The sequence below is a fragment of the Aythya marila genome (assembly GCF_965140915.1).
Source record: "Aythya marila genome assembly, chromosome: 1".
In the NCBI taxonomy this organism is placed as follows: Eukaryota; Metazoa; Chordata; class Aves; order Anseriformes; family Anatidae; genus Aythya; species Aythya marila.
Genome location: NC_139042.1, coordinates 186,163,309 through 186,177,976, shown reverse-complemented (window position 1 = coordinate 186,177,976; position 14,668 = coordinate 186,163,309). Strand labels below are relative to the sequence as shown.

Below are 14,668 nucleotides of genomic sequence, written 5' to 3'. Positions count from 1 at the left end.
GCAGCAGGCAGAGTAGGAGCATGCTCCCCTCTGGAGAGGAGGGCTAGAAGTTAGCTGAGAAACCCAAGGTCTCAGATAAGATCAGACCTGGGGGCTCGCTCTGGTGAAACCACCTACCTTACTTCTGCTGCCTCTACCCACAAATCAGCTTGAACTTGATCTTTACACAACAGGCCACAGATAGCATCTCATGGCTAGTCAGCAAAAGGAAAGTTTCCCTCAAATAACTCATCTGAGCTTTAGTTCACAAAAGCTGTTTCTCCGCTTTTGTTTCAGATGTACACCCATCTAGCCCTGCGCGTCTCTGACAGCTTGCCAGAAATCCTGAAAGTAAATGTTGTCCTAGGTTGTAGTTTTAGCCATAAATGTGTCCCACCTACTTGACTTGCACCTCCAAAACTTGCAGGATGATTTTAGGGTCACATTTCAAACCCAGTCCTTGAATGCTAATCATACACATGTGGATTTTATTATATATGTTATGTAATAAGTTAGCACTACAGGCAACATGGACAACATCTTTTTTGGCTCAACGGTGGCGTAAAGGTATGAACAGCTAGTCCATGTTTTCTGTGCTTCATTTTCCTCTTCTTCCTGTCAGGTAGCTTTCTCTATTAGCATACAAATATGCAGGGCAGTTTTTTAAATGTAGGTACGTTTGAAGAAGTCCACCACGGTTCTACAAATGTAACATGAAATCTCCGTTAAGCCCAAGGGGGTTTCTGACCACTGTTTCTGTACTGACTTGGATTCACAAGAACTGCAGCAGGATCCATACACACACTACATATCTGGTGTCTGCAATGCTGCCAAAAGGGAGACATCAGAGGGACGTACATGCCTGGTGCTAGCAATGATCTATATCATGTCCTGCTTGGATCATTTGGGCCTATGGGGTTAGTCAGGAGGGAGTGCAGACCACCCTCAGCTGGATGTAAGAGGCCGTAAAATCAGCAAAGGGAAACCACACAGGGAGCACAACAGAGCAGAGCTCGGATATTCACCAAAAAAAATTCAGCAGCAACAGCAGTTTTGAATTAATTCTAGAGTTAGGATGGACCACACTGGAGATACGCTATGTAGCAGGCATGATTTTCAGACTGTTTGCTTGGTTAAGAATGGTTCCATCATTTGATCAGTCTGGGCCTGAGGGTACAAAATCAGCTCTTAAAAAGTGGGTTAGGCAATCCATCAAACTGGGATTTACTAAGGCCTCACAGAAGTATCATGCACCAGATAAAACAGATGGCTGGTTCTAACGATAGGCTGAAAACCTACCGATTCTGAAGATGCATGTAACAGTTGTATTAAGATGGGATTCAGAAAAAGCCATGAAGCAACGGGTTTGGAATTCCCCATTATTAAAAAATGCAAACAACCAGTCCTCCAAACAAGCAACACTCCCCTGCTCCCAAACTAAAAACAACTCAAAACTTACAAGTCGTTAAATTTCTCCAGTGTTACATCTGGTGTGAACACATCCAGTATTCCAATGACCTGAAAATAGGGGAAGGGAGAGAAAAATAAACATGGATTAATACTGCCTTAACACAGATTCCTGAACCATGTAGTAAATGGAGAAATATGATAAAAAACATTTTCATAATGAGACAACTACGGGCATAAAGATGGCAGAAACGATACCTGAATCAGTGCCTAGCAACATCAGGATCTGTTATGTATCATTTTATAACTCTGAGGACTAATTTTGATTAAAAAATATATATTTAGCTAAATAAAAGCAGCACTGGGCTACCCGCAGCCCTTCCCAGCTGCAGGCTGCCGCGTCGGTACTGGGGCACGGTATTTGGGGTTGGTGGGAACGCACGCTGTATGCAGCAGCAGGTTTTGGGGTTGATCCTTTAACAGTACACGTGCCTCTGCCACTGCCTCCTCTAATGCAGCTTTTAGAGGCAGGCCATGATTCAGGGATACTGTGGCACTGAGAGCTTCGAAGCCACACTGAGAAAAGGCATCCGAAAGAGCTGTGACAAAAATGACGACATCAGGCCTGTAGGGCAGACTGCCGTGCCATCACCAAACTCTGGCCCTGATCTCCTTGTCAGTGCAGATGAGTTCTGTTGGCACGCCTCTGGAGCGTTAACCGCTGGGCAGGCTCCGTTTGGGACAGAAAGCAACAGGAATGGAAAATTGAAGAGAATACAATTATTATTCCTCAGTGACTTTTAACATTTATAACCTCATTCAGACCCATCACCTTGGCTGCATGGTTTAGAGATTACACATCAGATTAGAAGTGCACAGAATTAGAAACTTTAAGAAAGAAAATAGGGCTAAAAACATATTGTGTTGTCTGATGTTACTATCAAAGTACTAAAAGTACCACAAAATCCACTTCAGTAACAAAGCAGGATGGATTTGGGACATTATTAGTATGTCTTGATTGTTCCTCAAAATAGGGATCTTAAAAAAAAATTATGCAGAAGAGAAATCCAGAGAGAGCAGAAATTTTGGAAAGGAGGGAGGGAGGGAGGGAGGGAGACTTCCTTTACTTAAAGCTTTACCCAACTCTCGTGAAATCCCCGGTGCCTGTATTTTTATCCTTTCCACGTCCAAGGGATCTACTCCAGTTAGCCTGGATATTATCAAAATGCCGTAAGGATGAACGAGATAGAAAATCTAATAAAGATGAAGACAGAAAGCTTACAGCTCTTTATCTTTGTGGCCGTATGTATCTTTGAAAGAATCACAAACAATATTTTCCTGAGGACTGTGATAAGAAACTTGTTAAATAATGTAACTACCATAAAAGAATAATTACACCCACAGAGGATGTGGTCGTTATTTGAAGCAATACCTTCAGTGCTAATAACAGAGTGAGAAGCTATGTATTTTTATATGACAGTTTTACACAAAGTTCTCCATTACTACATGGAGGATGGAGGAATTAGGAAGATGTATGGGACACCACTGGAGGATAAATGCATCTCTAAGGGTGTTTCCTAAGGCACTGTGTACACACACACAAACACACATACACAGTTATAAAAGCTGTGTGCTCTCCATATGCCAAAGATTTCAGAAATATTTTAAGGGTAATCTTATCCAACACGCATTTCTTTCCCTATCTCAACTTTTTCAGAAGTCCTGCTTGCTCTCTTCCAGGAGATATTTCCACGCCTTCATTTACCCGAGCTATTTGCCTAAGCAACCTGAAACATACTGAAAATAAACTCTGTGATGTAGGAATGCAGCAGTGAATGATGCAGGTACAACCCCATGGAAAGAACCGACGGGGCAGAAGACGAAATGATAAGGAGGCTGCACTGCATCCATGGCTACACAAAAATGTTATCAGATGCCTGCTGTGGAACACAGGAACATAAAGAACACATTTCAATAGAGACAACGCCAGACTAAATAAATAAATAAATAAATTTCACTAAAATCTTATTTTTTCTCTATTAAAATAAACAGTGCCCAGTAGTTACTTTCATCTTTTAACACACCAAGGATTTCACCATACTTTTGTTGCTCTCCAAAGTGAGCTTTCTAAAAATCCTGAAATCTGTTTCAGCGTTTAAAACATTAAGTTGTACTTAATAGTTCAGAAATAAAAGCAAGGGACCTGTTTCCTTTTCCTCGGTGATCTTTATTTAACGGCTGTGCTTTGGGATGATTTTCCTTTACTGGAACAGAGTCGTTAGTATTTCCATTTTGGTCTTTGCTTTCTGCAGATATGTTAAGAACAAGGAGGCACAGGATAAAATAAATCTTCCGAGGAAGATACAACTCCAGATATTTCTTCAGGAAAAGGAAAAGAACTGGGCAAAGTGTAGGAAACTCCCTCCTCCGTATCATGGAAAATCCGAAGTCTGTCTGCAATGCTCTCTCTCAGTTGAATGCAGTATTTGTAAAAACTTTATGGTACTGCAAGATACTGGCCCAGCACAGAAGCAAGCCACCATGAGACATAAATGGCAAGAATCATCTCTTTTTTATGGTGTGGTCCGTATGAAGTATAACCAAGGTCTGTGTGAAACGTTCTGTAGTTACCTGCTGGTGTTAATTCGGCTTGCTTACTGATTTTATCAGAGATGGAGGCACAGGCGAGGAGAGAACTCACTACACCACAGGATGGCAACAAAAAGCACCTGTGGAAACCAGCAGCAGCGCTGCCATTCCATGGCTGCCTTTTTTCCCCGTTAATTCTGCCACCAGGCAATTTCTGGAATGGATCCACCCCCAAAGGATGCACTTTGTTTCCTGCTGCCCATCTGGCTGAAAACCAGCCTGGATTTCTGTGAGCTCCCCTGCAGTACCCTCCTCATTGGTCTCTGAGCACGTCTAAAGGAGAAGGCACGGCTCTGAGCCTCTCCCTTCTTCCTGCAGAGCAAAACCACAGTGACAGCAGAGCTACACTCCCATGCATTTTATTACTTTTGTTCGAGGGCTGTTCCATCGAGTTTCTGTAAAGGAAGATTTCTGGTGTAAGCAGCAGTACATCAATGAAAGACTCCGATCCTGTATAAATTAATAAGTAATGTTGGCTACATCCCCCGTGCACTCAGTGCTTCTTTATGCTGTGGATGCTATGCATGAAAACACAGCGAAGTTGAATGGCTTTGGCACTCGGGCTACGAACACAACCACGTTTCTCAGAGGGATCCCTGCTGGAGTACAGCGAACTATATATATCACACTGCCTTACATTTTCTGCAGCATTAGCTTCAACTTCATGCTCTTGCTCTGCTCCGCATCACAGGGTGCCTGCATCCTTTTATTACACCAAGAAGCCTCGATCTTTATAATTATCAAGCACAAGGCTTGTGCTACAGTCACCTTTTTCCACCTGGGATTGCTCAGCTGTTCTGCTACACCGCGCTGAGGGCTGTCTGCCGAGGGACAAAGAGCTCCTTCCCCTTCTTTTCTGCACAATGCTGACAACACGAGCACGGCGTCCTTCTCAGTGCCCTAAAATCTTAGTTGTAAAGGAACAAAGAATGAAAGGAGAAAGGCAGAGAATAACGAGTGGGGAAAAGTACTTTTCTGATCAGATTCGCTGCAGTCCTGAGGGCTGGAGGACTGCTCTTTGTGAAGTAAAAGCAAGTCAGAGAGCGCCCGCAGGCACAAGCCATGCCTCAGGAGCTGCGTCCCCCTTTCTGTAGACCTACCAGCATCCGACAGATTCAGATCCTGTGGACTTGCACTTTGGACTGGATGATGATCCTAAAACAAAGAAGGTTTGGGTTTCGCTGCTGTCCTCCTTCCTTTGTTTTACCAGACTAAGCACTTCAGCCTGCTTCACTGCTATCTAAGGCTGGGCTGTGAACAAACAGGTAGTGGCTGAAGCTTGGCCTAGACAGAACACCTATTAGGCAGGTTCGTAAAAATAAGTAGGACATGTGGCAACTGGTAGCACTGTGTTGATTTATTGGCTTTTGAGTACTAAAACAAGTGACTTCGGTGTCCTCTCAGCTCCCGAGCTCTTTTTAGCTTTCACCATGCAGAAAATCGTCCATCAACATTTCTCCCCTACAATATTTGACAGCAACAAACTGCACAGCTCTACTTGTATTTCTGCTTGCAGCCCATAAGGCAATTTGCCACCTCCAGCCAGGATTCCCAGTTTGCACCTAACGGGCACTTAGCTACTCGAAGGCTGTGATTTTGTAGGTGGTGCAGTCCTGCAGGGCTTCCTGCAGGAAATCTAATACAGGGAGCCTTCACATTTGCCACCCTTCGTCTGTAAAGGCACGTCTCATCTCTAACTCCCTTCTTGGTTGGATTTCGTATGGTGCAGGGACTGCTGCTCTTCTAATGCTCGTGCCTGGCTGGCTGAACTGCAAAAGCTGACAGTCTGAAGGTTTCCTCAGGTAGGAGGCAAAATTTCCCACTATTTGCTCTGAAATAAATTCCTCCCTTGGCGGACGCTCTGTAAGTGTAACCAAAAAGCCTCGCTTTTGTCAAAATGAAGAATCCACCATAATTATCGGCTGACCCAAAATGGAAGGCGTGCATCATCCTCAGAAGCATAACCGCAGAGTGAGAGCTCATTCGGTGCCTGCTGGATACCTGAGTCCCTTCCAAGAGGGAGAAAAAAAGCTAAATGGCTCTCCTAATGTAAAACATACATTGTTCTTCAGATGTTGGAATTCACCAGAGAGCAATTTCCACACAGAGCAATGACTGAGAGCATAACACCGAGTACCTTTAAACAAATACTGCAGCTGACTCTTACAGGGTTTCCAGGAAGAGAAACATCTGTAGAATATTAACCGACTCAGCTTCAGAAATGTTTAACGGGCATTTGTCAAGAGTTTTATGCCAAAAACACATTCGGAATTTAAGTTGGTAGAACTGGGTCAGAATTACTGTGCAAGCTTAGATGTAACGTATACACAGATATGTGTGTATGTAGGCAGACGCTTACACCGCTCTCCTACAACCCACACTCCATTCTGAAACAATCCATTAGCAGTAGCTGCTGCTTTTCTCTCTCTCCAGTGCCATTTCTCCTTGCCAGCTGTTCTGCGCTCCCGACGGCAACTTCCAAACTGGCGTTAGCAAGCTGAGAGGTGAGCAGGGCGCTAGGGCTGAGCCGGCAGGAGGCACGACGCAGTTACTTCATCAAAAGCGGGGGTTGTAGCATCGCTTCCAGTTGAAACGCACCATAAAATCCAAGTCGTTTGCCAAAGGAAACCAAAGGGTCTGCACCTCTGCTTACTTGCCTGGGTTTAATTTGACAAACACAGACATCTCCACTGACTGCAGAGGAATATGCGCCTGCAGACCGACGCACGTGTCTGCAAGCCGGGGCCAGGACCCAAGCAAGCCCACTGGCAGGGTTTCCGTTCTCTTGCTGGTTTTAAAGTCAGAGCCATAACAGATAGTTTTAACTGGCCTCACGTTAAACGAACTCAGGATGTAAAGAAGCAGAGAACAAAAGCAGCACTACTGCAAAAAGCCTCCTGAAGGTAAACAGCCTGTTCTTCTCTGTAGATGCCAAAGCAACAAGAAAGATCTGTTAAGGCTGTAGTGGGATGAATACTTCAAGCTAGCATGAATACATGAAGAAAAAACAACAAAAACCCAACAAAAACCCACACTGCATTCTTCATTCTGCCTTAGCTGTTTTTATTCGTCATTTTCACACCATTCCCTCCTCTGCCAGAATCTCTTTATGCAGCTACAGTGATCCGGCAGCTTATCCCACTGGAAAGTAACTTTTCTTTTTGGCAGTATCCGAGGAATTGATCTGTATCAAATTACTTCTGAGGCAGCAGAAGGAGCTTTGGATGTTTGTAAAAGATCCCAGCTCCTCTCAGACTAAAACACCTCCCAAAAAATAGGTACTAGTGCCATTAAGGACAGCGCCTTATCTCTTAACAGCCAGGCCTCACCCTCTTCATACACGGCCTCTGCTCCATGGTCCTCAGTGCCATTCGTCCCCTGGGTTTGTTTGCAAAGGGGTGAAGATAAGCCCCACACTACATAGTTTCCATAGCTTATACAGAAATATTCCTCACTACATTTCAGTAATGTGCTGCTAGAGAGCTACTAGGAAGCACAAAGATCTAGCATATATAATTGAGAAGTCATCCTTGCAACCACCATTACCTGAAGATGCCTGATCAGATGAGCAAACCGACCTGTGGGCTGGTTTTCCTAGAGGGTAAAATACAATTCCACTACCATTCAGAAGGATGACTCCCATATTTACTTTTACAGCATGACAGGTCATCCCACAAACGTTCCACGTTCAATAAAGGAGCACGCTCTTCAAAGGATCAACAAGGGAGGCAATCCAGGGTATTAAGCAGAAGTTTTCTTCAGTTTTCTTCTCTGAAACAAGACATACTGATGAATTGTATCCTTGTGGCATGGGTTTCATGGTATCTCCTGCCACCTTCATGGATCAGAGATGCTATTTTTTATCACAGCATTGTCATGAAATGGACAAAACACCACACTCTTTGTGTAATTTGCTATCAAGTGCATCATGATTACCCAAGTTATTTTAAAAGAAAAACAGACTACAAGAGCAAACTGGGTGTCACTCTAACTATCATATAAACAGAATTTTGAATTAGTTTATAACCTGAAGTAGGAAGAAACAAGATGAAGAGCTGTGTACTGGCAGATTAGTGCAGTGCTGCAGCAACACCCCAAATCCAGTCCATAGCAGCAGTACTGTTAGACTGGCTGTTGCACCCCACCACTTACACTTGGATTACCAACTCCCGAGAAAGAGACCTTAGTGTCATCGCTATTTTATTGCGGTCTTTGAAACAATTACTTCAATTTTATTCTTTCTTAATAGCTTACATTACAGCCAGAAAGACAGATGCCTGCTATTACACAGAAGTATGCTGTAACATATCAGTTTACTGAAAAATCAGGAGCAATATTTAAATCACTGCTCTACTTTTTCCTGCTATAAGGAGATTCTCACTCACGTGAGCCCATTCAAAACTCAACAGCCCATGGAAACCACAATGGCAAGGACAGAGAACAGGAGGTTGTCCTGCCACTATTGTATGTAACATTAAAAATGTGAGCAACATGCTGGGGACTGCTGATGTGAATAAGGAAGGACAGGAAGATCAAAATGCTACATATTTCTGTAAATCCATCCTTTGGTAGTAATACGTAAAAAAGCATGTCTTTGGTGGTAGATCAAAGACTTGGGGGCGGCCTGAAAATCCTTACGAGGAATGATGCTGCCACGCTGGTCTAATTTTGGATGGGTGGAATGGTTAAAGGAGTACCCCGAGGTCAGCACGGGGGCTAGAAATCCAGAAAGGCTTTGCTGCTAGTCCTAATTCACAGTGGGTGAAATGAATGGTATGAGACTGGAATGGTGGATGGAAATTCTCGGAAAGGGCAGTACTGCCACTTCAGCCTTGTACTGGATGGGTGGTGGAGACAGTTTCTCTCTCTACAGTGTTCACAAATCCCTCGAGTGATCATTTACACAGTCATTGTTCTCTAATGAGTAAATGCCATAACTCATGGTAAAACTCTTCCTTACTACCAAGGTGAGATTTTTCTTTCTGTGGGCAAACTGTTTTCTAAGACTACAAATTATTCTTTTCCTCCACCTCTATTGATTTGTAAATTTTACAGATCACATTTTCTTCTAGACTCTTCAATTAGCTAACAAGGCCATGGTGGGGTTCCAGAGCATTATCCTGAAGGGCACACACTACGTAAAAGCAGCCAGGAGTGGAAAACACTGCCCAACAGATTATTCTGGGAAATGGAAGAAAAATAATCTCCAAATTCTGGACACGGTTAAGAGTTTGGCAACTGCATGAGCTGATCTGCTCCCAAATGTTCAGTAAAGAAAATGCGGAGAGTAGAAAGCCCAGATATAACACAGAAGTTCCCTGCAAGTGTTAACTCTTTAATATATACAGCAGTGGGTAAAAAGCAGTTAATTCAAAAGAGTCATCAAAGAACATGATGAAATAAAATAAAAGATTCAGACTAAAGGGTTAAACACAAAATCCTCAGGCTACAAAGAGGCCTGCTTTTTCTGGACAGTCAGCATCTCCCACCAATTATTCTTCAAAATGAACCTGTGTTTGCTGGTACTCAGAACGTTAATACCATAATGTGACATGACTGTGACTGGCTACTGTTAGTACCAATTTCTCTCCAACTCATTTTCAATCTTGTAGCTTGCCTCGAAGGCTATCTGAACGGAGTGATGCTCTAATCTCCCACATCATTAACATTTTAAACCAGGCTCTTATGCATCATTTTAAAAAGCTCCCCACCACCCCCCCATTTCTCTTTGTTTACCACATACGCTCTCCAAAACCAGCATTTAAAGCCACAACTGCGATCCTCCCAGTCCATTCTGGGACCCTTCTCATGCTTCAATTCCACAAAAGCTGTTCTCACACAAATCTGTTGGGACTAAGTATCTTTATCTCATTCACACTTTTAACATTTCTTTCTACAGCTGTTCTTTTATATTGCGTGGGAATCTGTGCCAAGGTCTGCATCCTAGTCTCTGCTTCCCAGTAAGCAAATTATTTAGTCACTCCCCAACATTTCCTGCTTCATGTTAGCACAAAACCAAAACTTTCAAATACTTTGTGAAAGATAAACAACAACAAAACCCTACTCTCCCCAGAAGATACACATGTACCATACCCACCTTCAGGAAAGTCCAGAAAAAGAGATGCTGTCACGTGAGATACGCAGGCACAGACCCGTGCTCTGCGTTCTCCTGTAACTCATGTGAACGCAGTGATGGAGATGTAATTTCAGGTCTCTTGGTCCCTCTTGCAAGCTCTGAGCACAGATTGAGCACCGTGGCCCTAACCTTTCCCACCCAACCCTTCCTACACATAAAGGTGTCTCCCAGAGGGGATTCCACTTGGCGTGCGCAGACACCCAGAGATCAAGGACAGACAGACAAAGACAGACACACCGGTCTCGCTGAGAGAGCCCTGAACACTACACAGCTACACATCTGCCTTGTCTGGCAATTTTCTTTTTGTTTTACAGCGTGAAAGCCGCTGCACCGCGGGGACCTGCCAGTGCCCCAACTCACGTTTTCGTGCTTCATGTGCTTGAGGAGGCGCAGCTCGCGGTAGGCTCTCTTGGCGAAGAGCTCCGACTGAAACGGGCGGTACAGCTTCTTTATGGCCACTTTGGTACCGGTCCTGCCATCGACAGCCGAGCTTCGGGGAGCGGGAACAGACAGCTTGGTGAGCGGGGACCGAGGCGACATCACCGACCCCAGAGCCCCTCAAGGCTGGCACACTCGCCCTGCTCTGTCACACTCACTCTGCCCGGGCACACTCGTTCTGCTGAGGCACACTCCTTGTCCTCAGACACACTCGTTTTGCCCTGACACACTCGTTTTGCCCCGGCACTCTCCCTGCCCAGCCCTCAGCGCGCTGCCCGACGACCTGCACCCACCCCCCGGCTCCCCCCGGCCGGGGACGAGCCCCGGGGACAGCGGAGACCCCCGCGGGGCCCCGAGCCGAGCCGGCAGCGTGGCGGGGCCGCCTGGCTCCCCACCCCCGGAACAAGTTGGCAGCAAACAACCAGGGAACAAAGCGAAAAGCGCCGCGGGCTGCGCCCCGCCGCGGCTCCCCCCCGGCCCCTTCCCTCAGCCGGGGGGGGGGGGGCGCAGCCCTGCCCTTACCCCTGCCCCTGCCCGCTCACCAGACGGCTCCGTAAGCGCCGGAGCCCACGGGCTGCAGGTCCCGGTAGCGGTCCCGCACTTCCCAGAGGGTTTTGGTGACCTCCTGGCGGTAGAAGCCGTTCTTGGGGGAGGACATGGTGCCGCGGCCCCCTGCCGGCACCCTCCAACAAAGAGCCCGGGGGGAGCGCGGGAGGCGAGCGCCGGGCTGAGGCGAGCCGAGGCGAGGCGAGGCGAGGGGCCGGGCTTGGCCACGCTCCCTCGGCGCCGCTCCCTCCCTCTGCCCGCCCCTGCCCCGCTCAGCCCGGCCGGGCTGCTCCGGGGGACCGGCAGGGAGCCGGCAGCCGGCCCGGGGCAGCCGGGGGCCGGGTGTCGGGCACGGCAGGTGCCGGTCAGGCAGGGCAGGAGCCGCGTGTGGCAGCGCCTCAGCCCGCCTCCATGGTGGCGGCGTTCGCGTGGCCCCGTGTGAGGGGCTCAGCGGCAGCTCTGGCGCTTCTTCTCCCCTCAGAAACGTGGAAAAAAGGGGTGCGGGACACCCCACGGACACTCCAGGCGGCTCTCCTTCAGAGATGAGGGGTGGCAGACCCAAGGAGGGGCCCGGTGACCCGCTGGTGTTGTCGAGGGGGACGGCATTGAGCTGCCCGGCATGTCCAGTGCGTGTGCCTGGCGGTGTGTGCCCGGAGAAATGTGCTGGGTGAGGCTCTGCTCTAGCAGGACGCGCTTAAAATCCATCTGCTGCCCCTTGGCACGGTTGTGTGCAGCCTCGTGTCTGTGGGTTTGGTGGGGTGGCATAGATTTTTGCAAAGCTCAAGAGATTTTCCCAGTTCCAGTCGTTTCCCCCGTGACATCGGTCTTGGTGGTGGCAGCTGGAACTGGGAAAGTTCCTGGAGCTGCCAGGAGCAAATGGCTGGCTGGTTTACGTGTTGAAGTCCTGGTGTGAATTAGGGGTGCGCTGAGTCCTTGCTGTGAAGCTGAAAGCAAATACGTCCCTGCCTTCCTCTGTATACACACACCGTGGTGTGGCACCTCAGCCTGGGCTCGTTCTGCATTAGAGCTCTGGGTCTGATAGCTGACTTCTTATGAAATCTGGCTTTCATATAAAAGCGTTAAGGGATATAAAGCCAAACATAAAAGTGGGAAGAAGAAGAAATGACGGTTACAGACAAAGCAGCAGAAGCTCTGAAAAGTAAACAGGGACAGGAGGAGGACGGGGCAATCCTTCAAAGCCAGCCAGAGGGGCTGTGCCTGACCCCCTTCCTCCTGCAGCTCCAGGTGCGTGTGAGAGTGCTCGCAGGAGAAGGAAGGGACTGAATGTCGTTGTGCTGTGACAGCCCTTGGTGGCCCCCACATGTACGCTGAGGGGCTGTAACTTAGTCTGATGAGAGCTGGGAGTACAAAAGTGAGCTTTCAGATCACCCTTGCACAAAGCTGCACAGCTGTGGACTTCCCACTTCACCTCAGGATCAGACCCAAAGTTTCAACAACATTTAATATTGTTAAATAGAAACAGGTATGCACTTAATTTAGTTGCTAAAGCAAGTGGTCCCCTGCACATTTGGTGTGATATGAAACAGTTCAAACAGCTGCTTAAAACCACTGCTGTGCTGGAAGATGGAAAATAGCAACCTTCATGGTGTTTTGATAGTAAATATGCCTGGTCCAGCATGTGTACGGCAAAGACCTGCTTTTAAAAATGCGTTATGTTTTCTCTGTGTGTATATAATTAGATCCTTGCCCTTTGTTTTGTCTGACTTCACCCCTGAGCAATGTTGCTGAGGTTAGGTAATTCAGACTTCCTGTCACTAGAGTTCGTTTTGTGGCTTAGCTAGAGAGGGGCAGTCTGGCCAAGTTGCGTTGTTCCTGAGGCCTTTTTGGTAGTTCCAGGGGTCCAGGCTTTTATGTGTGTAACTACTAAATCTGGGAGAGCAGCCCTGGCCTGCCTCCTCCCATTATTTGCACATCAGATACAAATTCACAACATCCTTCCACCACACAGGTGTTTTCCAGTGCTGCTCTCTGCTGATATTCGACCTGTCGGACTCCCTGTTTTAATGAGGACAGAAACCAACCTTCTGATGCTCGGCAGGTAACGCATGGCTCATGTCAAATGTTAGATTAACGGAACACATTTGTTTTTCAAACCCGCAGTCCCATCAGATTTTATTTGTTCATTTGCTTTTTAATTTCTGCCATCACCTTTATGCACTGTTTGGCATTCAGATGGTGGCTGGAGTGAAATATGATATGGGTGAGGTGAAGGCTAGAAAGTGGTACTCTTACTCAGCTCTGAGTGACACCGTTATTTAAATTACATTTAATGACAAATAGATATGTATGTATATAATACAATGAGAATTTGTTCTACTTTTGGTCTATAGCCCATTTTTAGCCCAATATAGCCCAATCCAGTCATGGCAATATGATGCTTCCTCACTGCTTTTTATCAAGGCAGAAAGTGGATGATTTTGACAATGTAGGTGAAAATACTAACCCAGCACCAAGACAATATCGCATTTGTGCAGAAGTTCAGAAGATTACAGAGCAGCTTTCTTAAGATATTTTAAATTCAGTGACCGAATTGGCCAGTGCTGTTTTTTCCTGTGCTTTTCCTTCATATAAGTAATTAGATTTACTTTGCTTTAGATGGATGAGGGAGCAGTGTAGATCAAATACAAGACCACCTTTCCTCGTCGAGTTGCACATACAGCAGATGCACTGATAAACTTACTGAAAAGAACAGGAAATTAGCACTGTTGTGAGATGGAGGCTTCTAATAAAGCCATTAAGAGCATCCATGGCAGGAGTGAAAAGAGAAACTTGGATCCATCCACAGCTAGTAGATGTTATAGCAGAGTCACAAAATGCATCAGCCTTGGTATCCTGCTAGGCTTGGCTGGATGTATTATATTGTATTTTCCCAAAGACAGTCTGTTGCAATTACACCAACATGATGCTACAGCCATATCTTATCCCAGGCAGTGTGTGCTTGACAGGGCTAATTAAAAAAGGAATGCTCTCAGATATTTCTGCTTTTGGCATACATTTATTGTAAAGCTTATAGAGCAAAGAGACCTTCCTTAGACATCATGAATAAAAGTGCCCAGCCTGTAAAGGGAAAGTTGTTTCTGGGAGGAAACAGTCATGTTGGTATCTTTTTTTTATTTTTGATTTTGATTTTGATTTTTTAAGAGCCACCTTTCAGTGTGTTGGAAGGTTGCCATCAGCCATAAAGCATATGAGGTAGATAGGATGTGTACAGTAGTCTTTGTGTTCCCTCCAGGGACTGCTAACTCAATTTCCACTTCAGTCAGGACACGAGGCTTCGGTGCTGCAGGAGCTCTCTAAGAGAGCAGTGCAGAAGCTAACCACCTCTGCCTGAGCAGTTCTGCAGAGGAGGGGTAGTTACAGAGTCTGTTGAGAGAGTTGCATGGTAACTGCTCAGAACAAAGAGTTTATTAACAGTGATAAAATGACACGGCATAGTTTCTCAGGACATAAACTGGGGGCTGACTGCTGGCCCTGAGGGAGCTAGGTGCATCT

At 46.3% G+C, this 14,668-nt stretch overlaps 1 protein-coding gene across 1 annotated transcript in view; it reads right to left on the bottom strand.

The window, feature by feature from the left end:
- MAPK12 (mitogen-activated protein kinase 12) overlaps positions 1-11,328 on the bottom strand; it is a 34,923-nt gene extending 23,595 nt beyond the window's left edge. Inside the window, exons 1-3 of the mRNA XM_082781119.1 lie at positions 11,152-11,328; positions 10,532-10,661; positions 1,439-1,497 (exon numbers count right to left, since the gene is read on the bottom strand). Coding sequence (XP_082637245.1) covers positions 1,439-1,497; positions 10,532-10,661; positions 11,152-11,267 — 305 coding nt within the window. The 5' untranslated portion in view covers positions 11,268-11,328. The remainder of the gene's footprint in view (positions 1-1,438; positions 1,498-10,531; positions 10,662-11,151) is intronic.
- Positions 11,329-14,668: the final 3,340 nt, after the last annotated feature.